At 38.5% G+C, this 26,723-nt stretch overlaps 1 protein-coding gene across 1 annotated transcript; it reads left to right on the top strand.

Moving 5' to 3' along the window:
• The first annotated feature begins 1,080 nt into the window (after window positions 1-1,080).
• Window positions 1,081-25,602, top strand: LOC139728565 (protein dispatched homolog 1-like). Its single transcript, XM_071639503.1, has 6 exons — window positions 1,081-1,183; window positions 7,526-8,198; window positions 13,856-13,979; window positions 14,514-14,751; window positions 15,760-18,206; window positions 25,597-25,602. The coding sequence occupies exons 1-6, from the start codon at window positions 1,081-1,083 to the stop codon at window positions 25,600-25,602; spliced, it is 3,591 nt and encodes a 1,196-aa protein (XP_071495604.1).
• Window positions 25,603-26,723: the final 1,121 nt, after the last annotated feature.

The following is a 26,723-nucleotide window of genomic DNA, read 5'->3' as shown; positions in this document are numbered from 1 at the left end:
CAAAGAGATCCTAATAAAAGGCGTGGCCTGTCGCCTTTTATTATTATCATTTTTTTTTGGATATCTCAGCCATTTGAAAACCAATTTTCATCAAATAAATGTTGAATCCTTCTTAAGATTACATCGTACTCTTTCATATTTCATAAGAGGTTTCTCATTATCTCACTTAGGAATGTTATAAACCTGAATCCCCACCTCAACCAGTACTGTACAGTCCCTTTAAGATCGCGATCTATAAGATTTTGAAGTTTTGCCAGGGTGACCGCAGATTTCCCGCGAAACTTCTAGCGAAACTCCCCGTGAAACCTCCCACTCAAACTAGGGATATTTCCAAACCCCCGCCAAACTTCTCGATTGTTTGTCAGTGTGACCGCGGCTAGGAGCAGAACTTGTATGACTCTTCAAAGAAGTAGACAGAAATAGGCAAAGGAAATAAGACAGTTATTTGTAATGTTCTGGTAATCTTCATAGAAAGAGAAAAGATGAAGGAGATGTGATTGATTTATGAGCAAAGAGGGCAGTGGGACTGTGGTAAATGCGATAGTTCTGAAACGAGAATGCAGCCTAGGAGATTCCACAAGTCAAACATATCTTACGTAATATTCAAATCGATGACGCAGGCATATTGCATTCGAAAGTAAGACAGTACGAACATATACGAGAATGGAAAGAAAAGTTCGTTCACTCCGCACGCCCCTCCCACCCTGAGCCTATGAACAGACAAGAATGGAGATCCGACCTAAAAAATCAATACATGTACCTTTAGGAGCTGGGGGAGGAATAATCTCGACAAAAAAACCTCTCACACTGGGCACACGGTATAATCCTGATGCACATGAGGGAGCATTTGCGAATTGGTGTCATACTCTTTTAGCACTGATAATAAGGATTTTCACTTCTAGCCGGTGAACATTATGCCTTTGGTGTATGACAGGGGCCACTTCAATCCATCTTTGCAGTATTTTAATTCAATTTGTATGTTTCATTTTTCGGCAATAACTCTGGCTCAGCCGAAGTTACTTTCAACATCCGATTCGCCGGTTCTCCCTTTCAGTGTCGTACGACAGGTCCTATCTCGACATGTTCATTTACCAGAAAAAAGAGTCGACAGCGATCGTTAACTACGTATCTCGTTTCTACACGAATAGTGCTTACGAGGACGACAACATCATATTCACAGGAGGTAAGTTCTCAGAAGTCGTTCACATTTTGATATACATGGTCAGCTTACAAATAATTCAGTCGATTTCTTTTCCTTTTTTTATGCCTCCGCCACAAAGTGGTGCCGGAGGCATTCTATGTTTTCGGGTTGTCCGTCCGTCCGCATTCGTTTACGCGATAACTTGAGTAATATTGAGTGGAATTTTACCAAACTTGGTCCAAGTATAAAGTATGATGGGGCAATTACTTGATTGAATTTTGGGTGAAATCGGCTCAAGGCTAAAAGTCAAAGGTCAAGGTCAAATCATGAAATTGTATCTGTTTACGCGATAACTCAAGACTGGATCAAGCAAATTTCATCAAACTTTGTCCGAGGATGATGTATGATGGGACAATTACTTGATTAGTTTTTTAGTGAAATCGGACAGAGGTCAAAGGTCAAAGATCAAGGTCAAATTCTAAAATGTATCTGTTTACGCGATAATTCGAGACTGGATGAAGCAACTTTCATCAAACTTGGTCCAAGGATGACGTATGATAGGGCAATTAATTGAGTAGTTTTTAGTGAAATTAGCAAGAGGTCAAAGGTCAGAAGGTCGGGGTCAAATGCTAAAAATGTTTGCTATTCCCCCCATATTGATAGTACATTGTACTAAACACCTGATGGGAGAACAATGCATTATGGCGGAGGCATACCAGTCGCCATAGCGACATTTCTGGTTAAGCCATGGATCTTGTGCTTCTTGCTTCGCCAAGTTTTAAACTCCCTTTGTTTGTATCGTCATGCATTTTCCTCCTTAAAGGACAAATTCACCTTCATAGACATGTGGATTAAATGAATGCAGCAATATTAGTAGAACACAGCTGTGTGAGTTTGAGGAAAATCGGACAATCCGTTCAAAAGTTATACATTTTTGAAGTTTCTGCTCAATCACTGCTGGATGAGAAGACTACGACAGCTTATGATGTGTAGAACGATATAAATAAAATGTAAAGAAAATATTCAACATATTTTCACTTTTATCGCATATGAAAAGGACATTTGACTTGCCTCTTTCAGAAGGCAGGGGGAAAATATTACCCTCAACATATGTCAGTGACAAGTCGAGGAAATGTGCATTTTTTCCAAAATAATATTTTGTGAAATTCTCTTTATATTTTCCTTATATTGTTCTACGTATGTGACATCATACAATAGTAGTCTTCTCATCCAGCAGTGACTGCGCAGATACTTTAAAAAGTTCATAACTTCTGAACTGATTGTTCCATTTTCCCTAAACTATCACTGATGTCGGATGTGTTCAACTAACATTGCTGCATTCACTCAATCAATTATGTATATGAGGGTGGACTTGTCCTTCAAGTGAGGAAAGTTAGTTGTCCTCAGCAATTATCTATAATTGTCATCAACCGGATTTTCTTGACACCACTGCTGCTTTGAAATGTTTTCAAACCCACTTCCATGTAGCATACAGACACGTTTATAATGTGATCTCTTCCATGATCTCACTTCCTCGTGCACAGTGGCGGGGCTTTAACATTGTACTCAGTCTCAGTTGTCGTGATGGATATTCAGCGATAAAGACAGCAGAGATACATTTTCAAAATCATATCGCTCCATTTTCTCAGTCCTCTCATTCGGAGGCGTCCACCCCCACAATTTGGCGCCTGGAACTATCCATTCCACAGGTGTGTCTAAAAAAAGAAAGCGATGAAAAAAAAAAGGGAAACGATTGTAAAAATGCAAACCGCTTTCATGCGTCCTTGTTTGAGTAGACTTCTCGACAGGTTTCCCTTGAATTGCATGAGGGATAACGGTTTGTCGTAGCTCGGCTCAATTTTGGTGCGTCCTTTGTTACAACCAAGGCCATTGTATTTGGCGTTCCGTTGCTTCCGTATGCGTTGTCGACTCTGATGTTGCTTGTGTTTGCTGTAATTTTACCAATATCTGTATCCTTCTCATGTATGCTGATATAGGGTACATGCAGGTAATATGAGACTGCAGGTAATATGGCACGCGTGACTTAAAAACCCTTATTACTCCACCTGAACCACTTCCAAGATGCATATAGCGCCATCTGTAGTTTTATATCATCACTGTGCTTAGTTCTTGATGATTTTCCTGCTCGCTGACTGAAAGTTTGGTGAGAATATCACCAAATACTGAAAAGATATGTAAAAATTACAGTATTTTTTAGCCTTGATATAAGATTTGGCATTTCACCAATTACACTGGTGTAAGTAAAGTTACTGTGTGTGAAATCAATTCTTTGCATTTTACGGAAGCTCATTGAATGGTTTAACCAAAGAAAGTGTGTTTTGGTCTATATACTGTACTAAATATGTGTTATATGGCTTCAAAGAGGACCAACAAGACCCAACAAGCTGCAGGTAATATGAGACGTCAATATGGCGGACAGGTTTTATTGACATCTCTCATTTCAAGTGACTTGCCCAATTAGATAGAAGCCAACATCAAAATACCTCATTTTCTTCTCTGAGTTTTTTATATTCAAAGTATATAAAAAATGTCTCACAAAGTACAACACACAGCTGTATGAACATGTATGTAAATTAATATTTGTGTACTTTAGATAGGGTGCTTCCAAATTAATGCCACAATTAATTTGGTTTGCTATAATCTTCAGTTTAAGTGTTATTTTATATGTGTTAGATACTGTACACGATTACTTCAAACATTTGAATTCACAATTTTCATAGTTTTAAACATAAAAGACTGGGGTCTCAACGTTTTGTGTGATATTTCCACGGTTTTTATTATTTTTTATCAATTTTCTTTTTGCAACTGAGCTAGGCCAGGCCTAGCTCAGTTGCAAAAAAACAAACAAACAAGAATGATAAAATATAATAAAATGCCCATCAGGATTATCTTTTTTTCTTTGAACTTTTGTGCAACATTTGATACCAATTTTGTAAAAATAAAAGTAAAAGACCTTTACGTAATAATCTCATGTCGGTAATGAAATCTCATGTCGGCGTCAAATTTGAGAATTTCTGAGATTTGTGTACAAACACACGGAAAATGGCGTTTCATGCTTAAAATCAATTTTTGGCTTAAAATTGTGTTATTTGTCTCAGTTTTAGATAATATTCATATGATATCTATTAAAATTAGATAGTCAAACAACACCAATAGAAAAAAATCATGAATTTAAGACATAAGATTGTCATTTTAACATTGACACAACGTCTACCATGCACAGTCTCATATTACCTGCACATGCAGGTAATATGAGACTTCTGCGATGATGTCATAATTTGCATATTAACTGTCAACAAAAATATTTGATTGGTGCAAATGCTATATAAAAGGAAGGATGAATAGTTGCTAATTCCCCAAAACAAAGTTTGATGGGTTTCTCTTTATGCATCTTCATGCCAATTATGCAAATGAGCTTAATAGTCTCATATTACCTGCATGTACCCTAGTTGCAGCGTGTACTCCTGGTTTCCATGTATTTCGCAGCTGTAAAAATCAGCCTGTCGTCAGGAAAATAATATCCCACCCCAAGGAGACACTCTCAAAACAAAGAAACAAGAAAAATATTACACGGGGTACAATTTGAAAAAAAAAAAAAAAACCACACACACATTAATATGAGTATTGTAAAGATCCCATCTGACTGAAAATCTAGTGATTTTGGTTTGGGTTGATTTGGTAGCATAAAAAGTCATGAAAATCATACCCATATCAGAATATTATACGCATTTGTCAGTATTTTTATTCATTTACATGCTGGGTGATCACAAAGCACATAACAGAAATAGACAGAGAGAGAGGAGAATTAACAATAGAAGATGAAGAGGGAGAAAGAAAATGGAACGAGACACCCAAACTGCAGTGGAGTGTGGATGCGTAAGAAGGAGATATACTAGGGGTGTAAGACGACATGTTTACCTGGAAAGGTGCCAGTAATTGTGCCCCTTGCCAGCTCGACTCCACCCACTGGAGCCAGTTTGGTGCGCCCAACTCCAGCTAAGGTCGGATGTACATTGTGTGGATTGTCCGGGGAGATGGAAAACATGCCGTAAGGACCAATGTCCCAATCTATTTTATCATTCTTGTATACATTTATTCATTTTATAAAAAAATTGATATGAACAATTCGCGGGGGAAATGGTTATTGAAGTCTTTGCAAGCTTGTCTCGTTTTTGATCTTCCTTGATGATGAAGCCCATTAGACTGACATCAGAGATAACCTAAAGTCACTTGACGTATGCGGAATTTTGAATTTCTTTTTCTTTACTGTTTACCAACACTGCTAATACTGTCGTCTGCACAAGTTAGAGAAGGTTAAGGTCATGACTCCTTGTTTCGCGATCGTCAATGCTTTTTACCTTGCAGGGTCAAGAAATGGTCTTCTGGGAGCATGGGAGTAATGAAGCGATGGACGATGTTCAATAATGTTTCACTGACTTATGAGCTACAGGCTGCATATCATGTGACTGGTCACGTTCCATGTAGATCATTTCCTTAATGGATCCTGTTTAGAGGAGCCATCGAGCTGTGACAAATCGAAAAATCAAATACGCTTCATATAATTTTCTTCAGTCAGTCACATTGTCTTCCACTGTATAGCTAACAGTAACGAATGACCAAGAAATCCTCCAATCACGTGTTGACCTGACTTTGACACGTACGTGGGACTTTGGAAATAATTTTGCAGGAGATACTCTTCTAAATGCATGTGAACAATTTTAACATAGTACCCAAATAAAGCCAACTAGCCAAAGATATTTGTAATATCTGAAGGGGTCATGCTCAATAGTCATTATCTGTGAACAGCGTCAGAAACATCAAGGCATTTCAAGCACGCTGATATTTCTAGCCGATATAGTGAACAATCAAACAAAATGAACAAACAAACACAAGGTGTAGTGTTTGTGCAAGACGATATTCTGGTTGTAACACCAGACAAAGAAAATGATGAGTGGAGTGTACGTCTTTATGCATGACGTTGGGGCTTATTATGTTTTTAACCTCCACGTCGGATTTGTGTTTAAGAGCACAGAGATTGTCGGTCTACGTCGTTGTCTGACCATGTTATTGCTTTCATCTTATGTCGGTTCACAGACTCTCATTCTCAGACAGCTCTATTTTTTTTTTCTTTCTCGAGATGTTTTATTCTTTCGGTGGTGTAGAGTTCTCCTATGACTTCGTTTTGTGAATGGTTGTATGGAGGATGGGTTTGCTTGTATCACGCTGATGATAGATATACCTTTGATATCATTCTGTCTTGTCTCATCACGTAGCCGACTTTAAATAGTAATGAAGTCAAAGTGTTGACTATTTATCTAGAGATGATGGAAGTCTAATGTCATAGTTTTCTCATCAGACGTTTCCCTATAATCCTGACCATGCGTATAGTTCATTTGTGTAGTCCACTGATCGAACGCACGGACAGAAGATGCTGATATTGGGCGAAATCATGAGAGTTGCGGAAAGTTTGGTGGTATTGCGTGTGGTGCTGAGTTGAGATGGGGAGGTATATGCCCCCAAAACTTGCCCGTTGGAGCAATGGGTCCGAGATGACAATGTTTTCATACACATATAGTCGAGCTGGTAACAGTAATTGATCAATTCCGCATTGGCGAGACGCGGAAATGAGCATCTCAAACGACAAAGCCCAATTGTAATATGTCTTACACACATCGTCACTATCTCTGACATAATATCAGAATTAATGTATGTCAGAATTCATCACCGTTCGTACTTTTTATAATCAAATCTTGAATAAAGGCTTTATAATAAGTAATGACAAAAAATAATGATAATTACATCGAGGAAAACAGGTACCGTGTCTGTATGCATCGAGGAAAACGATTTAAATAGTTGACGGTGTATTAACATCGTCTTGCCGTCCAATTCAGTATCATCCGTAATTCCATATGATCTCATGAGAAAGAATTTCATGAATTATTATGACATACAGTATTTCTTATTCAATGTGTTTTCGTTTCATTTTATAACCTCCTAGCAGTAATGTATCTTAATAATATCATTCTTCAGACTTACTCACTGAAAACACGATGAAATGGCATATTAAATGTTTGCGTTGAAAGTATGCTTCCGGTTAGTTAACGCATCTACATTTGAATAAAAACACAGAAAACATGTTTCTAGCTGTGCATCTCGTGCTGTTAGTTTTAGTTATCTGTCATTACGTTTGGCATTTTACATACTAGTAATCTCAATACATGCACCCTGATAACTTTCTGACAAAGTAACAGTAAACGATAATTATTCCCCTTCACAGTTATATGTGTGTCTCATGCGCCAGTAAGTACAAGATAATAATGACATGAAATTTTGCACGTTCTTTTCTTTTCACGCAAACCTCAGACTTGAATCGGCAGACGTGGGAAGGGAAAGGCTTCGTCGTCGTAAGTGAGCACAATGGGGTGAACAAGGACACTGTGGAAAGAAGTTCGCAGACCACCAGGAGCGAAAAGTCCCTGAGACATACCAAATCAGATGGCAAGTACGCCAAGTCGAGTGGACTACCCTTACAGGGCAATGAACGTCATGCACCCGTCAACGGGCTGCTATTCGAAGACAGTCGACGAATTGACTATCATCTTCCTTACCCTTCACCAATGAAACACGCCCTAACAAGAGGTATGGTCCCTTTGTCAGGCTCGGGTATTTCCCTGCCAGAATCCCTGAACGCCAGAATCTCCACATCATTGAGCAGCATTCCCTATGCATACCGCGTCAGTGAATTTCATCCAGACGATCAGGATGTAACTCTCGAGGCAGTAGACATCATGAAGGATGAGGTCAACAGTACAATGTCTCATCGAGACGGTGTTAGTGGGAGAGTTGAGAGATTACCCTTACCAGATAGTAACTACTACTGGATGCAAGAAGTTCCGACCGTAAGTGGTAACATCTCTGGTTCCACTGGTTTCCATGACGCCCAGAAGAAGAGTCTTCAATCGACATCTGACGAGATGAACTGCGAAAATACAGAAAGATCGAAAACTCTTCCTGAGCCGAATGGATTTCGTTTTTGGTAAGTGCTCATTTTTTGTCTCATGTCGTGGCAGTTTTAACTGCTTTTTACAACAGCCACGCCTAATGTAGTTCCTCCCCACGCCCCTTCTTCCACAGAAACAAAAACAAAACAATGCAAAAAGAAGAAATGAAACAAAACTGTTGAATAGCTTCTAAATCCATCCCTTGCCCCCCCCCCCCAAAAAAAAAGTAAGACAGAGTGAGATGCACAAACATTTATAGATATTGATATAAAACAAGTAATGTCTCCGAACAAGATCTCTGATTAAGATCTAATATGCTTGATAGTTTATCCTTTTAATGTTTAGATTATAGAGTGTCACGGATGTATTCTTTTTCGCTGACAGAAATCATCGTTATTGTAGGAGCTTTAAAACGCGTCTAATCAAGGCAGACACGGACCATTGCATTGAAATAAAGGTCAAACCCTGTGGAGACAGAAGAGAGAGAGAGAGAGAGGGGGGGGGGGGGAGGGGGGGGGGGGGGGGGGGGGTAGGGGGAGGGGAGGGAGGGAGTTGTCCTTTTAATTCACCTCAATATCTTTAACTTCCTGCCAAGACAGTGCCAGTACATTGTGCTGGACTGACATGGATCAGTACAGTGCACTCCCCTTATAACGAAGTCGTCGAGACCGGTAGTTTTTTTTTTTCTGTTATATCGGAATTTCGTTATAACCGAACAGTTTGTTATGATGAACACGCGCAAACCATGCGGATATTGTATGTTGTTAATAAGATACCCATCACACACTGAAAAGCAATGTTAAATGCAATGCTATCTCATTAATTTCATTTCAACTTCACATTTAAGAGAGAGCACTATGTTGTTTGTACTTTCATGCTTAGTTTGGAAACTAAATGCAGAGATGCTCTCTGGTCATTCTGCTATGTAATTTCTTGAGCGATCCGCTTTCCGTTATAACGGATCGCATTCTTTTGTTTTCTTTATCACTGGCACTGGAAATAGCCTCGTTAAAACGAGAATTTCGCTATAACCATGTTCGTTGCAAGCGACTCTTGCACCATAGACATTAATAATGAAATTCTGGTACCTGAATTTTAACTTTGTTGCAACGAATTTTCGTCATAACTATGTTCGTTGTAACGGAAGTGCTCTGTAAAAGATCGATGTTGGCATCCTTATCCCCTCCCTTACCATTTTAACCTACGGCAGAGTTTCACGCACTGATTATTGGTTGTTGTTTTTTTTTTGTATTTCTATAAACCCAGTGAAAGCTGGTCATCTGCTTAATTGATAGGGCAAATGAAAGCAAGTTTATTCAGGCATATCAGTCAACTCCACTGAATTTGTACATTTTATTTTTTAAATAAGTTCACATTTTCCTTCCTATGCGATGAGACGTCATCAACAATGCATTGAATAGAGAAAGAATCCTGAGGACGAGACGAGAAAGTTTTAAAAGAAACACATTCGAAAATGTTTCCCTTTTCCTACCTATGAAAATGCTCGAAAATCAGGAATTTTTGCCGATGTTTAAATTGAGTTTCTGGGCTGTCTCTTTAGATAGACTTGAACCTTTATCTTGATGGTTTGTAATGGCCGAGATCATACATTACTGCACCTGTAGCTGGGTTGGTTTGTTTTTCATTTCTTGAATTGTATTGTAAAAGTAAACAGAGAACACCCCCCCCCAAAAAAAAAAAAAAATATATATATATATATATATATATATATATATCTATATTAACAGGAAGGAGATAATTTCTTATTTACCGGTTGCATCCATGCCTGTGAGATGTGTACAAATTTTCTATATTACTGCATGGTTCGCATTCAACGCATTTTCGTCGACACTTTTAAGGCAATATTTTTGTTTGTTAAATCCCTTTAACGCTTTTCAAATGCTTGTGTTATTGTGTGTGCATATGATATAATACAGCACAATACCGGCATTTATGATATCGCCTTTAATAATCATATTCACTTTATAACCGTTTAACACATGTATGATTTGAATTTAATGAAAAATGAATTAGAATGGAATTGACATGATTCTACAAAAAGGGGGCATTATCGCTGACAATACACCACAGTAAATTTAGCGCCTGTACCTCTTTGTCTGCCTAACTCCCGACCGTAAGTCTGACTCTACTTGGACCGGCTTCGTATGTGTCTTCATGGTCTTAGGCATACGTGAATTTTTTTCTTGCGTTGCTCCTCTCGAAATACAATGCGTTGACCAAACACGTGCTAGCTTACAAGGCGTACAGGGAGAGCGAGCGTGAAGCATCCTTGTGTACATGAAGGGGAAAGAATTGACACACCAGATTAGCCACAATAGTGCCAGGAAATACCATGGCACAACTCACTATTGTTTGGGAAAGGTGTGTTTGTGTGAGGATGACCGCTCCCTGTGAACACACTTTCTTTCTAGCTTAATGCCCGCAGACATGCGTTACGAAACTTCTTACGTTTTTTTTCCTTTTGCGTAATGTTAGTGATATTTCCAATGTGATCAGAAATGGAAAAAAAAAACAAAAAAACGTAAAATCGCTGACTAATTCGCATTATGGTCACATACGTCTTTTTTACCCTCGTCTGTTGTTCAGACACGTCACACTTTTCACACTCAATATAACGCAACAGTTTATGAATTTTTCTGACATCCGATTTGTTGAGTTGTCATTGGTCTGCTTTTTATGTGGATTGTCAAACGACAACATGTAACATGTCAATGCACTGGTATATACACTTAACTTATAGCACTGCGTCACGAATGGTCATGTTTTCCTCCACAATTCTTGCGACAACATGCAAAAAAAAAAAGCATAAGTGTTTTTGACAGATGCAGAATGATTGTGTGCATGCTAGGGAAGGTATAACGTCAAGTTTGACAGTCAGTCGCGATTTGAGACTAACTCCTCGTGGTGCCTAGAATTGCCAGCTACACGAGATGCAGATAATTAACCATTCAAGGTCAAAAGTGTAAAAATATCAATCGACTTTGGATAAAATCATGTTCAGAGCGTGAACATAATGTGAACGGCTCACTGTGGACTTATAATGTATTTGTATCTAATAATAATGTGAAGGGTTTGATCGCAAAACTGGTTTAGCGTCAATTTTGTTAAAATTTTGAGTTAGTCCATTTTCAGAGCAAAATTGAACCTTTCAAGTGATACCTAGCTCACGCATTACCTAGCTCACGCATTACATTACAAAAAGTATTATTAAGGTCACGATTTAAAAATTCCACATTTTCTCTTTTGTTTTGATTTTAGTAGCTTTATAATCGCAAATATATCATATCAAATCAAATATATCATATCAAATCAACAAAATTGGAGTCACCTCGTTTTGCCATCAAACTCATATTTTATAATATAACTTGTATATTATACAAGTCTGTATGTGTGTGTGTATATAAGCCACATGTACATAATTATGAAATATGCTAAACTTGCCTGTAAGAGTCTCATCATCCAGATTCGGATTCAGCACCCCTAAAATAGGGTAAACTCATCAAATATAGTTTCCAGACAATACCCGGGTTTATAGTTAAATGTGTTATAGTCTCCACACCAGGTAATCAACCAAGGCAACGAATAAGAGCATATGGCATCCGATGATTAAACGTTCTTTGAATGGTTTGATAAAAGACAGATTTATGCATACCCTTAACCCTACATGTTCAGTGGGACATCTCAACTTTAGTCCACTGCATCGGGCATTATTATTTCGCAAAGGCTACGACCTTTCCTATTAAATTCATCTTTCATAACTTTTCCTCTGCTTCCCGCACATTTCTGTACTACGTTCGTAGGAGTTGGACGTGCTGTTTGACTTTCGGATTATAATGACGGATAAGATACTCATCAGAATTGCTTGTCATGCATTCCCTGTAGTGCGTTATTCTCCTGCAAAGCAGTGTTTATTTCAATAAATCAATGACATTTCTTATCTATTGATGAAATGTCCTTCCTATTTCTTTCCAGCAGTATACTTTCAGTAAGGAACAATATCTGTGTATTTGAAGCAGTACTAAGCTGGTATATTCTACCCCAGCAACAGCGTTCAGTGCCCCTGAAGAGCTTTCAAATCAAAAGACCTTAAAAAGCATGGAATTTTGAAAATTCCTACTCACTTTCCGTTAAGCTGTCTCATCTGTCACGGTCGTTGCGTTATGAAAGCACCTTGGATACAGCCTTGTCTTCATTTATTTCATGAGTGAATCACGAGAAAACGCCTGGCGATATTTCCAAATAAAGAATGGTTGACCTTAATGACAAAATTTTTCATTTCAGTCATCTCTTATTAAAATCTCACAGCAATTTTTCCTAAGAAAAAATAGAATGACATCACAGACACACTGCCTCCGCCCACACACAGGAATGCGTTGTAAAGAATTAATCTTTTCCACGAAGGCTTTTTCTGATAACGCAAAGAGAGAGCGGGAGAGTGAGAGATGTGAATAAAACGCATGTACAGTCTGTTTTGTTCTCCCTGAACTACTTTTTCTTTCTTCACGAGGATATATCATTTCTACATATGGTGCTGTTAAATGTGCCAGTCACAAATCATCCAATCTCTGGAAAAGATAACAGAATTTCTTCTTTTTTTATGAAAAGGCACCGTACACTTTCCTTACACATGTTACTGACGTAATTATGTTGAGGGTGATAATTCCCCTTCCTACTGGGAAAGGTAAAGCAAAGTGCTCCTTCATTATGCAAACAAAAATGAAAATATGATGAAGTTTCTTCATGATTTCTTTATATCGTTGTTTTACTATGACCTCACGAATTGCTGTAGTCTTCTTATCCAGTGGTTAGCCAATAGTACGAGTATATTGAGGGAGGTAGATAATCATCTAGAACCGCGCTTCTCAGCCGGTTGGCCGCGATGTCGGCAATAACTAAAAAGCTAAAAAAAAAAAAAAAAAAAAATCGATCTAGTTCTAACTGGGGCTCAAAACAATAATTATGGGAGCCAAAGTGTGACCTGGATTGAAAAAGGTTGAGAAGTATGGATCTAGAACAAGATGATCACTGTAATACCATGAGGGAATTAACCATTGGCTGCAAGATGCTCTTTCATATATAACGTGAACTTCACTTATTATTTGTTTAGTCTAATTATTTTATAACATCTAACTTTCTATTTATAACCTCCTATTTCTTGTTCTTTGTTTTCCATTTTTTTGTGTGTGTATGTGTGGGAGGGGGAGGGTGTCAACGCACTCGGCGCATCCCCTATCCCTTCGATATATACACACTGTGCAAAAAAGTGCATTTTTTAATGTTTACTTTCACTGTATTTCGTGCTTCGAACATTGTGAATATAAATAAAATTTCAATGTATCGGTAAAAGTATAGTTTCAGATGCAGGGTGAGATTCATCTGCATAACTCCACTACAAGAACTGATAAACGTGTTCACATGACAGTCTCGTAGTCTGATATAATTACCTCTTAACTGATCATGCACATCTAGAATTCTAATAATGGAAGTATGCAAATAAATGTATGTGAATAAATATATACAGTATAATCTTTTAGGCAACAGAACGAAGAAGTTCGATATTTTGTTACCAAGTCATGAAATTTGCATAAGTACTAGTTATAAAATTTTGGATGTAAATTGACCCAAAATTGTGTTCTTAGTCTTCACTCGTTGTTTGTCTTGGTACATACAGGTACGCAAAGTTCCTCGTTCGCTTCCCTGTGTCATTCTGCGTCCTCTTGTTTGTTCTTACCGTCGCTGCTGGCGCTGTTTCATTTCTTCTCAACGATCTGCCTTCGTTCGACGACCCACTCAAGGTAAGGACTTGACTCTTGGCAAGTTTTACTCCTCCTTTATCTGTCTCAAAATGGGAAGGCCTGACACCATAGCGCTGAGACTGTGACACTGAATTTTTTTTTCAGATCCATGACCTACGTGCTCACGAAGAAATTGTAGTCATAGTGAAATTGTTGACCGTTATGCCCAATAATTGGTACAATTCTTCTTGTGGTTGTACCTGAAGAGACTCCAGTTTGGCTATTGAATCTTGTGTACATGTATGTCGCAAATTCACGTGTGACACATGCTTAACTATTTTCCTGTAAAATTCCGAAAAGGAGGGGAAAACGAAGAGGCAATAGTGAGCTGTACTTAAGAGGAAGATAAAGATATTTTCATGAAATGAAATATCTGTGAAACGTGAGAAGACATGTTAGGGAACAACAAACTGCTATTTTGATATCAATGGTGATAGTCTGCAAGTCGAAATAAAAAAGTCTTTGTCAACTTGGAAATGAGAGATAATGCACAATCTTTAGTCTTTGGTTTTCTATCGATATGCTTGATTGCAGGGCTTCGAGTCTCGACACACTCTGATCAGTGATCGCACGGCCGGTCTAGAACTTTTCTTCAGTCATCAAGACGATCCAAACTTCCACGTCGCGTCTCATCATGGCATTGCGTCCAATAGAAGTGCGACTGGTGCCCCTAACGAGACATTGCCTACTTCTCCACCAGACAACAGCGGTTCGATTAATACAAGCCCGCCAGCGAGTAATGACAGCTCTCTTCTCTCCTGTGTACCTCAAGGTAGGAAAAGGAATGTACCCACTGAAAAAAGCAAACCAAGCCACAGTTTTGTTTGTAAAAATGGACCAATAGCAAAGAACTAATATGAAGGAAAAGCAATTCCTTTCCATTTTGAATTTAACTTTAGTCTATAGAGTGCGTTTTTAAGCAGTTTCATTAAAAGGTTATATTTTTTCCATTTAATTGTCAATTATCATCAAGTATATCAGAAGCTTTTGGGACGCAGAATATGTATATAGGTTTTTTGCTTTGTAAATTGGTATTTTCATTATAATTGCGATCATTATCATTATCATTATTATTATTATTACCGTCTTTGCGGTGGAAGATGTAGTTGATGAATGCAACAAAAGAGAAATTAAAATGCTTATGCTGCTGTTGTTATTTTTCTTTAGAAGCGTGCAGAAGTTAATAGTCATACAGGTATAACTTCCTCGTTTTTAGGTACGATTTTGATAAAACCTAAACCACTCTTTTTTTATTATTATCATTATACTCTATGCATAACGACCCCCGACACTACCCATATCGTGGTGTTGAGTTCTCTGTAAATGGGAACGACTGAACCAAATGAAATGGCCAAAATGCATATTAGAATGCAAATTAGCTAGGGTAAATAGACAGAAATCGGAAAAGGTAAGACTGAATGTCAGAAACAAGGACATTTCAGATTTATGAATCTTTATTTCCAATGTTTTAAGACAGCGATCCAGAAGCAATATTCAATGAATTGACCAAGTTACTATATCATTTTCGAATATACAGAATAAATTGCATTATCGACAACTGGTTAACCCTTCTATACTGAAAGTAGAATTCATTTGGCCGCCAGAGGCATTTTAGTACAAACAAATGTTCACTTAAACCATGCGCTACTTTGTAAAGTCCATGCCACCAGCCAAAGTTGATCATGTTCAAGATACAGCCTTTTGATGTCAGAATGTTACAGTGCTGGCCTGTGTTTCTTAATATCAATCTTTATTCTCTCCATTGTTTTGCTCTCTCCAGTATCACTGTCCAGAAATTTTCGCATCGTCTTCTCCAGACTGCGTAGTGGGGATGAGCTATTTACTGCTGATGCCTTCCATTCTATGTGCAGTCTCTACGACCAGCATGTCAATGACTCCTCGCTACTTAGCACTGTGGCCCAAAACTGCGAACCCGTCTCGCTCGGTCAGATCACAGCCGCCATCAAGGACAAACCCTCGTGTTTTGACGTCACTGCAGGCGACGTCGATGACCTCAAAGCTCTCCTTCGCCGTTGTGCGCCACATTACAGCGACCGATCCTTGTCCTACGACTGCTCACCTGTATCATGTCCAACGGTTCCGAGAGAATGTTTGCAAACGAACGCTGTCTTTAATATCTTCCATTACCTCCTACCGTCTGAATCGGCTTCTGTCATAGCACACGGTGACTTTCTGCTGCCTTTCACGTTGATGATTACGCCCATTTCTGGATATAGCGATTTGACCAAGACTCTCATTCTCAACAATATTCAGGGGCATGACCTGAGGGATAACGTAACACAAATCAGAGCTGTTGGCAGCCAGCTCAAATTCGACCTTCTATCAAACTACCTGGTTACAGATATGAAGTTCATTGCATTTGGGGTTGGTCTGATTGTTTGCATCATTTGGCTTTATACTGGGTCGTTCTTCGTTACAATCATGACCATAATTGACATCGCTATGTCATTAGTCGTGTCGTATTTTCTGTATGTCATGGTCATTGGGCTTCCTTTTTTTCCATTCCTTAACGTCCTCGCCAGTGTCCTGCTTCTAGGTATAGGCGCAGATGACACTTTTGTGTACATTGACATTTGGAGGTCTTTACGCAAGAGACACGGCAAGAAGGAGGAGCTCATGGTGGTAGTTCTTCACGAGACGCTCCGTCATGCTTCTGTCACCATGTTTGTTACGAGTTTCACAACCTCTTCTGCTCTCTTTTTTAGCGTTACAAGCTCCATCACCACCATCAAATGCTTTTCGGTGTACGCAGGCTGTGCTGTACTCGTCAACTTCTTGTTCACCGTCACTTGGCTCCCTGCCATTGTAATAATTGAGGCCAAATACTTTGAAAAATGTTGTCGAAGAGAAACACCTAAATCACAAATTACTGTCTTCCGTAAAATTCAGAAAAGGGTTAAGACTGCAGCGCGCTTCATTTTTGAGGAAATGATACCGAAGTTGGTTTTCAAGTTAAGCTACCTTTGGATTGTGCTCTTCATTTTAATCGGTGTTGGCGGTGGGTGTGCCATATTTGTTTACCCGAAACTAAATCTTCCATCCCATCCTGAATTTCAAGTATTCGTCTCCTCTGATTACCTTGAACAGTACGATCAAGTCTTTAAACCTGTCTTTGATTTTGAACGCGTTGCTCAAAACAAGATGCCGATCATGTTTCTGTGGGGTGTCAAACCCAAGGACAATGGTAATCAGTGGGACCCAAATGACAGGGGGTATCTTGTATTAGATGATTCCTTCAACATATCAGCCCCGCAATCACAAGAATGGCTTCTGCAGTTCTGCTCCTCAATAAGAAACCAGTCATTTTATTCCGAGGAGGACACTACCAATGATTTTTGTTTCATCGATCTTTTGAAATCAATGATGGAGGGTCCATGTTTCAGTCCGGTTGTGGGTGCAGATGTTTTTCCTTGTTGTAACCAGCATGAATTTCCTTATGACAGTGCGCTATTCGAACAGTGCTCAGCTGTTCTTCTGTCCCAACGAAATCTGGAGCAGGCTGCTCGTTTCGGGGAAGACGATAAACTCAAAGGATTGTTGCTGTCATTCACAAGTACCACTGGCTATTCCTTGGTCTATGCAAGTATTGACAATTTTTATTCCACAGTGGATAATTGGGGCCAGGAAACAATGAATGAGGCTCCCGAGTCTCTTGCCGGAGGTTGGTTTGCCAGCTTCACAGAAAACCAACTATTTTATTTCGACCTTCAGCACAGTCTTGTTACCGGGACACCCTTCTCCATTGGCATGTCCCTTGGCGTAGCAGCCCTCGTCCTTCTTCTCACCACGTGGAATATCTTGATCACACTCTATGCTATGTTGTCCATTGCGGGTACAGTGTTTGTTACAATTGGTACCTTAGTCTTCATGGGTTGGGAACTAAATATTGTGGAGTCCACAGTGATGACCCTTGCAGTAGGGCTGTCTGTGGATTTCACGATTCATTATGGCGTAGCATACAGGATCGCGCCGGCTGGTGACCGCATCTCCCGCTCCACGTACGCAGTTAAACAACTAACGTCTGCCATATCCACTGCGGCACTTTCCACCTTTGTCGCAGGTGCATGCATGCTTCCAGCCACTGTTCTTTCATATCAGCAAATCGGCGTTTTTTTAATGTTAGTAATGACAGTAAGTTTAGCCTATTCCACCCTCTTTTTTATGTCTCTCTGCAGGGTGATTGGCCCCGAAAATAACTGCTTGCAAGTAAACCTACAAAGCAGAAAAGACCACTCTTGTTGCAGTGGGGTAAATGAAAATAGGCGCATGGGGAAAGAAGTAAAACCAACTTACACTTTCCAATATTCCGACAGTAATGTGAACACGAAAAAAAGGTGATTTGGGGCTTTCACAGCAGATGCTTAAAAGAGCAATAAAGACATCGATCCCTGGTATAGCTATACGATTTTCCGTCGGGGTAGGAAATGAAGCTACTTGACTACTCCTTCCTCAAATCTGCAACCCTGGAGTTCTGATATGGTGATTCTTCATGGAACTCTATTCTTTCAAATGAAGTCTACATTTCTAATGGAAGTTACAAATATTTCCGCTTAAGTACTATTGTATATATTTTTGCCATGAGAAAACTGTTCTTGCACCGAACAAAATCTTCGGTATCCATGTTATGACACTGTAGCAATTTTTTTTTTTGGGGGGGGGGGGAGGGAGGGGGTCAAAATCAGATAAAGTAGAACTTTCTGAGTGGAGTGAAGCAACCGAGCAGGGAATAGTCTGGGTGGGGTATGTTTGTAAACTTTACTAATTCAAGTTGTGAGAAAAAGCGCCGAAACAAATTACATGATTTCTCATGAAGTAATCAAGTTTGTGAAAATGTAATATCCAAGTGCAGCGACCGAGCGGGGGATGTTGTGTGTTTGTTGGGGGGGGGGGGGAATACCGTACTCCCATACGAGGGAACTTTTGCTTATTTTTTTTCTTTTGGAAATCCCACCTTTGGTGGGATATTTGGGAAATTTTAAATCCAAAAAGTAAGACGATTTAGTATTTCGTCATTTGATAATGTTTAGGTCCAACCTGCCAAGGTTATTTAAATCGATGTGATTATTTTTCATTACGAAATCTGCAAATTAATGTACTCATTAGCATTTGGAACTGTGGAGAGAAGTTTTCACATTTTCACAGAGGATGGAGGGGGGGGGGGGGGGGGTTAAATACCGAACACCCCCTAGTTACGGGCCCGTACTATCATGCAGGTTTACTATATATGACAGGTACAGAAGTTATTTTTGTTTAGATAAAAGTATAATGTGCTTTAAGCATAATGTGCTATTTACATGATTGTATATCATCAACTCTCCATTAACACTACTAATGTCATACGCAAATTCATTTACATTAACAATATTTGCAGTTTGATCGATGACAATACAGTGCTTCCAATTTATTGTTTAAGTCAAGGTATTGAAATCGTAATACTGATTTTGTTTTAAAAAGTTGATATATTTAGATATCAAAGTCGACGAGAAATAATCTTAGTGCAATATTTTTGTCAATATCTACATTGTAGCAATAGTATATCAATGCCAATGATTTATCGCTGTAGATCACCTTATGGAACTCGATGTTACAAAATGATGTCATATCGATCCTGCTATTTGTGATATTTTAACAGCCAATTCATGCTTGAATTTATGTTTTCCATGTTGTCACTGTTAATATTATTTTTTACGAAGTCAGTTACCTTTCATGTAAACATTTTGACAGCTTACAGAACATCGACGTCATCTGGGGCTTCATTATATTCGTAGTTTCCGATTTCATATTTGTCTAGTTATCCTTTGATATGCTTGTTGTATTCTTCAGTGTGAAAGTTATTATCATTTCGATCAAACCTTTAACCACAATATACGTCGTTTTTATGTCATATATTAGTCGATTAAGAATTTAAGACATAATGGACTAAAATTTATGTGCGATGTAATAAATCATCTAAAACATGAATGGTTTCAATCTCGTTGTTTGTGTATATGTGTTTGTTTGTGTATTTGGTATGTGGTAATAACTATTATACGATTTTATACTGACACCTTAAGGAAGAAGTCTATTAGCCTGTTTGCGTGTAATGGATTATTAACAGTAAGCTAACTCTACAGATATCGGTTGTTACACTTGTATGTTTCTTGCTTTCAAGTGCTACTAAGTCCAGAAATCACTTGTTGAATTATTTTTTTTTCTCAATAGGTTATCAACTTTCAAAACTTACCAGATGTAACCGAACAATTATTCGCCAAATACAGGTATTAACCTTATGCAGGTCTGCATTCAAAGTCAAATGTGCCGAATGCAGATTCAATTGCCTCCTCCTTTACACCCGCAGGGAAACCAAAAATGACTAGAAATAAAACAAAATAAACAGTGAACAACACTAACAGGAAAAGAAGTAGCCTACTTCCCAATATCATGGACCTACTATACACTTCTGGATTATGAACAGAAGTCTTTGATCCCATAACGGAGTTGTTAAAAATACACAAGGACATACATTGCTCGTTTGTTAATTCAAACACCTCTTTCTGTCAAAAGCGTCACAACATCATTTTAAACATACTTTCCTGCTTTGATCTCATCATGACAGGTATTCTGAATTATAAACAAGACGGCGTTTAAAGAAATCTAAAAAAACTACATGCACAGAGGTTAATAACTCTCTAAAATGAAATAAAAAATGCATGTGCAGTTGTATATATTGGACGATCATTGCTTAACTTATTCTATTTGCCAAATGCACGTACTTTACAAGAGAAAGCGAATATTTTGGCAGGTCAGTTGAGATTTGCAATCTATTTTTTTTTCTTTTTTCGCACATTGTTTTAGAGTAAACATGGCCAGTAAAGGCAGACGACATGTATATCTCACCATTAAGCAACGTTACATTGCGTGTCCGCGCGTGTCCACTTCAGTAATAACTATTTTTAACACAAAAATTGTCATGTTTTTAGGCTTGCTGCTCCCCATCATTGCTTTTCATTCAAATGCAGTTGAGTTTGAAAAGGAACCTCAGCCAAATAAAACCGAAATGAAGGAAACGGTGCTTTTGTCAGTGACGATGCACAATTTCACAATCGTCATTGTCCAGACATCTGAAAGTACTCAGTATGGTATACATGTACGCATAATCGGTTGGTGGCGATGGTGATGAATCAAAGAAAAACCTTCGTTCATATTCCATGTGCGTAGTAGGACCATGATCCTATCATACTTTGTGACGCTTTTGACACGAATAGTTGCATGAATAAATCAAGGAGCGATGAATGTCCACGTGTAGTAGGTATAGCATGATTTTATTAATGCTGCTAGTGCAGCGCATGCAAATAAAGAATTTTCCTCGAAGGTGATAACATGATTGTGATCATGAAATAAATTTTACTAGAATAACAATCTAGAAACAAGCCTAACATGGGAACTGAATTTCTAATACTAACCTACATTCACAACATGGGTTATTGTTGTTAATGGTTAATGGTTGCGCGGGCATGATGGGATGTGTAAAAAGTCAATACTTAGTATACATGCAGTGCGACAAGGTGAAGCATCTAACGGACGTAGCTATAGTTCGAGGAGCTACACTGGTTCTGTTACGGCCGGGACCCCTTTTTCGCACTCTATGTAGGCATAAAGACTTATAATAAAACATATTATGTTGATAGTGACTCTCAGCACTTCCCATTAACATAACCAAACACACACACACACACACACACACACACACACACACACACAAAGTGATTCGATCAGCACGACTTCATTCACGAATCCTTGCACCAAGATGCAATTTTGTTGGAAAATATCAAATGAAGTAGGTGTACTAGTTTTATAACGTATACTCAGTATTATGTGTGCTCCAAACATTGTAGAATTCTTTGTTTCCTACGTACTGCAACTTACATTAAAGATGAAGACCCACACTACATTGCACTAAAAAGAGTATGCGAACACTTTTGCTAGCTATACAGATGTTACAGACATGAATGAGATTCAACCTGAAGATACATTTTTTGTCATTTCAATGCCGTTCACGTGAAACTCAGTATCTAACTTGTCCTAAACAATACCTCTTTGAATTTAGTACAATAAATTCTGGTAATTGTAATCTTCATCAAATCGAACATAGAGGTCGATGTGCTCTTGTGTGGAATGCGTAAAATATCTGTACAAGATGGGCGACCAAAAAAAAAAATAATTTTGGGTCGGACACCTCTGAGAAGCTTTCGGATGTAAGAGCTTTACATTCAGGATCTGCTGAAAGCACGACGAGTAAATAGAGACACTCCAATACAAATCAACGAGTGATAGGACTGTTATGCAGTCGTATTACAACTTGGGGGAGCGATCAAATAGCCCTCATGGGCAACCCTGCTCAAATCCCCAAAGACACATTTCACTCTCAGAGCAGGTCCATTGTGGCTCCACCCCTTATGAACTTGTCTTTGAAATGATGTTTACATGAGCCTTTTTTTTACAATAATCGCCAAGCTCTCAGAATGTATGTTATTGACCGATCAAACACTGCGTTGCCACTGAAGAAGTAAATATCAAAGACATTAAGATAAGATGCGGATGGATAGAAAGAAAGACAGACAGCGACACTAAAAAAAAAAAAGATTTACACTGAGAAAAGAGAGGGAGAGAGAGAGACTACCAAAAAAAGATGAATATAAACACAAATATTCTTTGTTAAATAGGAGGAGCGTTGACAACGCCTTTCTGACATTCTTCAGAGTACTGATCACTTAGTTCGCTCTGCGCGTCTAGAACGAATCGTTGAAAAAGTTTGCTCTGCGCGTCTGGAACGAATCGTTGAAATCTGATGTGGATACCGCCATCAATGACATCGATGTTTCTGTCATCAGGTAAGGAGTAATAATTCTTTCTATTATTCTAAATCAGATCTGGAAATAAACGTTACTTAAATAAACATTGATTTGGAAAATTCTGTTCGAAGCCATCAAAAAAGGGATCGCAAAAAACGAAAAAATGTAACATGCATTAGGAGTCCAAGGTCATAAGACTACGTGAATACTGTAATTCCCGTCGAATCATGTCTTATAGCGTGCGACTATCTGAAGATGACTTGATATGTTATGGCAATATTATTGTGAATATCTTAACAGTATTTGACTGATGTGTTTGCCAATAAACGAACGAATATTAATTGTGTATTTTCATGAACATTGCTGATAAACATAAATTGCATCACACGATCATACTGCTCTGCAATCAGAAAATAAATAGCACGAAGTTTATCATGTGGCATTGATCACAATTCAACTCCTATCAAGTGTACGCTTAATGAAAGAAAATTAATGTAACCCCGTTTCATTTCATTTCCATCGAAGGTCTCGCTCATCTACGAGTCTCAGTGAGTGAATAAAGAGCACATGGTACAGTAAGTATCGATTCTTCACTGCTTTCCTATCTCCATGTCATACAGTTTGATAGATAACTGTCACTCTGATAAAAATGTGTAAATCCTACTGTCTTATTGATAATGATAATTTGATCACATATTCCTTTGTATATATTCACATACATATACATATTTATATATGTATGTATATATATATAATATATATATACATATATATATATGTATATAATATATATATAATATATATATATATATATAATATATATACATATATATATATATATATATATACCCTGGCAACGCTAGGGTAATTATAATAGCAGGGCCCTCTGGTAGAACAGTGGCAACACTGAAGAGGCTACCCTGGGTAAATAGGAACCATATTATCATTATATAATATTATATATATATATAAATATATATATATATATATATATATATATATACATATATATATATATGTATATATATTACATATATTTATCTATTTATCTATTTATATATAGAGTGCGAAAAGGGTGCGAGAAGAAGAGCATTCGTAGACGTAGCTAATGATCAACGTGTGTGTGTTCATTGTCGAACAAAATTGTGGAGAGTATACATGCAACCAACAGAGGTTTTGAAAGTCCGTACCGAACTGCTAACAGTCCTCGATAATTGTTCAAGTTCAAGTTCCGTGAGCATCAATTCATATGCCCCCTGTGCTACATAGAGTCGAGATGAATATGTATAACCCTCGAATTTCTCAACTGTCACCATTGCGTACTTTTTAGAGTCATTCTTTTTTTTATTATTTCACGAAGGAATTGTCTGATGGGCCAATATAAAACCCCGATACCACACTTCCAGCTCACACTTTGCATTCTCTGAGTGTGTCATTCAAAATGGTCACTATTACCGGTACGTTTCATTGACTCAGGCGTTGCTGTTTCCAAAGCCTGGCAATAGACAGTGATAGAAAGATCCATTTCGGATACCTTGTCACGTAGCAATTAGTTTTACCAACATCTTACAACTATCCAAACGGATGACTTTGAGCTATTGGTCATCCGCTTGCACGACTCTTAACAACCTCTTTTTTCAATCTGTGGAAATCACGATTCTCATATCAGGGGTGTTTGGTTTGAATCTAAGATATTCTGATTATAGAGAAGGCTCAAGTCTTGCCTTTCAAGGGTGTGCAATAAACTCTAATTTAGACAGGAGAGCTATGGTAGCAGTAAAAACATCTTCTGCATCTTATTTGCTTTTCCCCACAATGGCTATTATCAAGAAAAACTAAAGCTGAGTTACCCTGTTGCTTGGGGCATCCAAGTACTGACTTTAGTAATTTCATAATTGATCTTCCCGTTCAAATCTGAGCTATTTCCGATATTCTGGATGAATAAACACTTTGTAATATTGTCTTGGCAATCTACATGAAGCTAAATATTCTCTATACAAATCAGAGAATGATGAAGATATGCTATAAAATTTTAAATAACGATCAATCATGCCTGTATTGAATTCTAATAGGTCTGAAATGAAGCTTTATCTTTCTGATAAACATACTGTCAAGTTCTTTTTTCGTGATAGCAGTCCAATAACATTTCACTGCTCCAAACTAAAAATTGTCATGTATTTTCTCTGTTCCCACTGCATTACGTTTGTGTCAAAAAATATTCTTAGACAGTGTTGAGCTCGAGCCTCTTGTTAAACAATTGTCTGCAGTCTTAGAATCTACCTCTTATCGCAGGCCGTCGCCGACACCCTGAACTTTGATAGTGTCCATGAAGAGTAAAATTCTCTAGACAGGGGCACTTTTTACAACTTCCCTCAATGGTGACAAAGAAGAACATATGCTCCGCGGGCATTTGCTCCGTAGATATCATATTTCCAATATTGATCTGCCTTGTTTCCATTGGTAAAACTCCCATATTCAGAGTGTTTGACATCTCTTATTGTCTCTGAATCAGAAGATTCATCAGGTATTGTGTCGCCGTTGCTATCACGCATTACTTCATTAATCCTGACGCTAACATTACACATACTTGACATCAACCACTTATTAATTGCATAGGGGAATTATGAATAGACCTAGGCGCTAGAAAGAAGAATTACTCTTGTATATTTTACTTGCCCCTGCTGCTGCAGTTTTGATACTAAAATGCACCAAACAACCACACATTTATTAGTTATTGTTCTTTGTTGTCTATTACTTTGTTACAGGTGTGAAAATCAACATTCTTGTTGCGCGCCTTCGTGAATTGTGGCTGAGGATGGCGTCGTACCCAACTAGACTGTGCTGTACCGCTGCTTCCCTGGTTCTTCTGCTCCTTTTCGTGTCTCAGGTGACAGGTCAGACTTGTCCTTCCATATGTCTTTGTCTTCCAACAGGGGAACCTGATGCTCCTCCTCGCGTGCTCTGTCAAACCAATTTTCCAGATGGAAGATTACCGGCCGACATATCAGAGACAACGGAAATCTTGGATGTAGTATCTGATAGTATACGGAACCTGAGCTCGCAGGATTTCGAAAATTTGCCGAACCTCCGTCGTTTTAGTCTTGCATCACGAAATCTGGAATTCATCGAGCCAGGAGCGTTCAGCAGTTTACAGTATCTTCGTGATTTGTCCCTGCAATCTGCTTCGAGAATTACTGAAATCAACGAAGGCATGCTGAGTGGTATTTCTACTCTGGAACTATTGCGCATCGAAATCACGGGCGTGGGAAGGATAACTGAAGGCGCGTTTACTCAATTGACAAATTTAACGGAATTGCATCTAGGCTTTAATAGCCTAGCATCAATTTCAAACGGAATATTTTCAGGTCTTGGTACGCTAACCGTTCTCGACCTCGAAGGAAACAGAATTTCTAACATAGCTCAGGATGCTTTCTCTGATCTGTCTGCTCTCATGACTTTGAACCTAAACTTTAACAGACTCACTACACTAAATGCCGAAGTATTTGGTAGGGAAACAAATGTCATCGACAGGCCTGAAGTCACCCTAGTCAATAATCCTTTAGTTTGTGATTGCTCACTACAATGGCTTTTGCCAAACAGCGGTAGCACATCAGCAACGTGTTCTACACCTGCAGGACTTTCTGGAATGACATTATCTTCTTTACAGGCAAATGACCTTGGTTGTGTGGATATAACGGGACCGACAATGCCGCAGATTACTTTGACCACAACTACAACGTCGGATTTAGGTGTCACCTCAGAGCTGGTATCTGAGTCGGCAACAGAAGTCACTACTGACACGGCGACAGAACGCACTACTGACACGGCGACAGAACTCACTACTCACACGGCGACGGAACTCACTACTGACACAGCGGAACCGGCAACTTAC

The sequence above is a fragment of the Diadema antillarum genome, unplaced genomic scaffold (assembly GCF_040938485.1).
Source record: "Diadema antillarum isolate AM-2024a unplaced genomic scaffold, OU_Dant_1.0 seq00000183_RagTag, whole genome shotgun sequence".
Taxonomy (NCBI): Eukaryota; Metazoa; Echinodermata; class Echinoidea; order Diadematoida; family Diadematidae; genus Diadema; species Diadema antillarum.
The sequence above is the reverse complement of the archived record's forward strand: the minus strand, read 5'-3'. Positions and strand labels throughout refer to the sequence as shown.

What these genes read in the sequence shown, in the direction of transcription:
- LOC139728565 (XM_071639503.1), top strand. Translation starts at nt 1,081, where the DNA reads ATGTTCATTTACCAGAAAAAAGAGTCGACAGCGATCGTTAACTACGTA. An exon ending in CCGAATGGATTTCGTTTTTG is followed by an intron (nt 8,199 to 13,855) that starts GTAAGTGCTCAT and finishes TGGTACATACAG; the next exon opens with GTACGCAAAGTTCCTCGTTC. An exon ending in TCTCTCCTGTGTACCTCAAG is followed by an intron (nt 14,752 to 15,759) that starts GTAGGAAAAGGA and finishes TGCTCTCTCCAG; the next exon opens with TATCACTGTCCAGAAATTTT.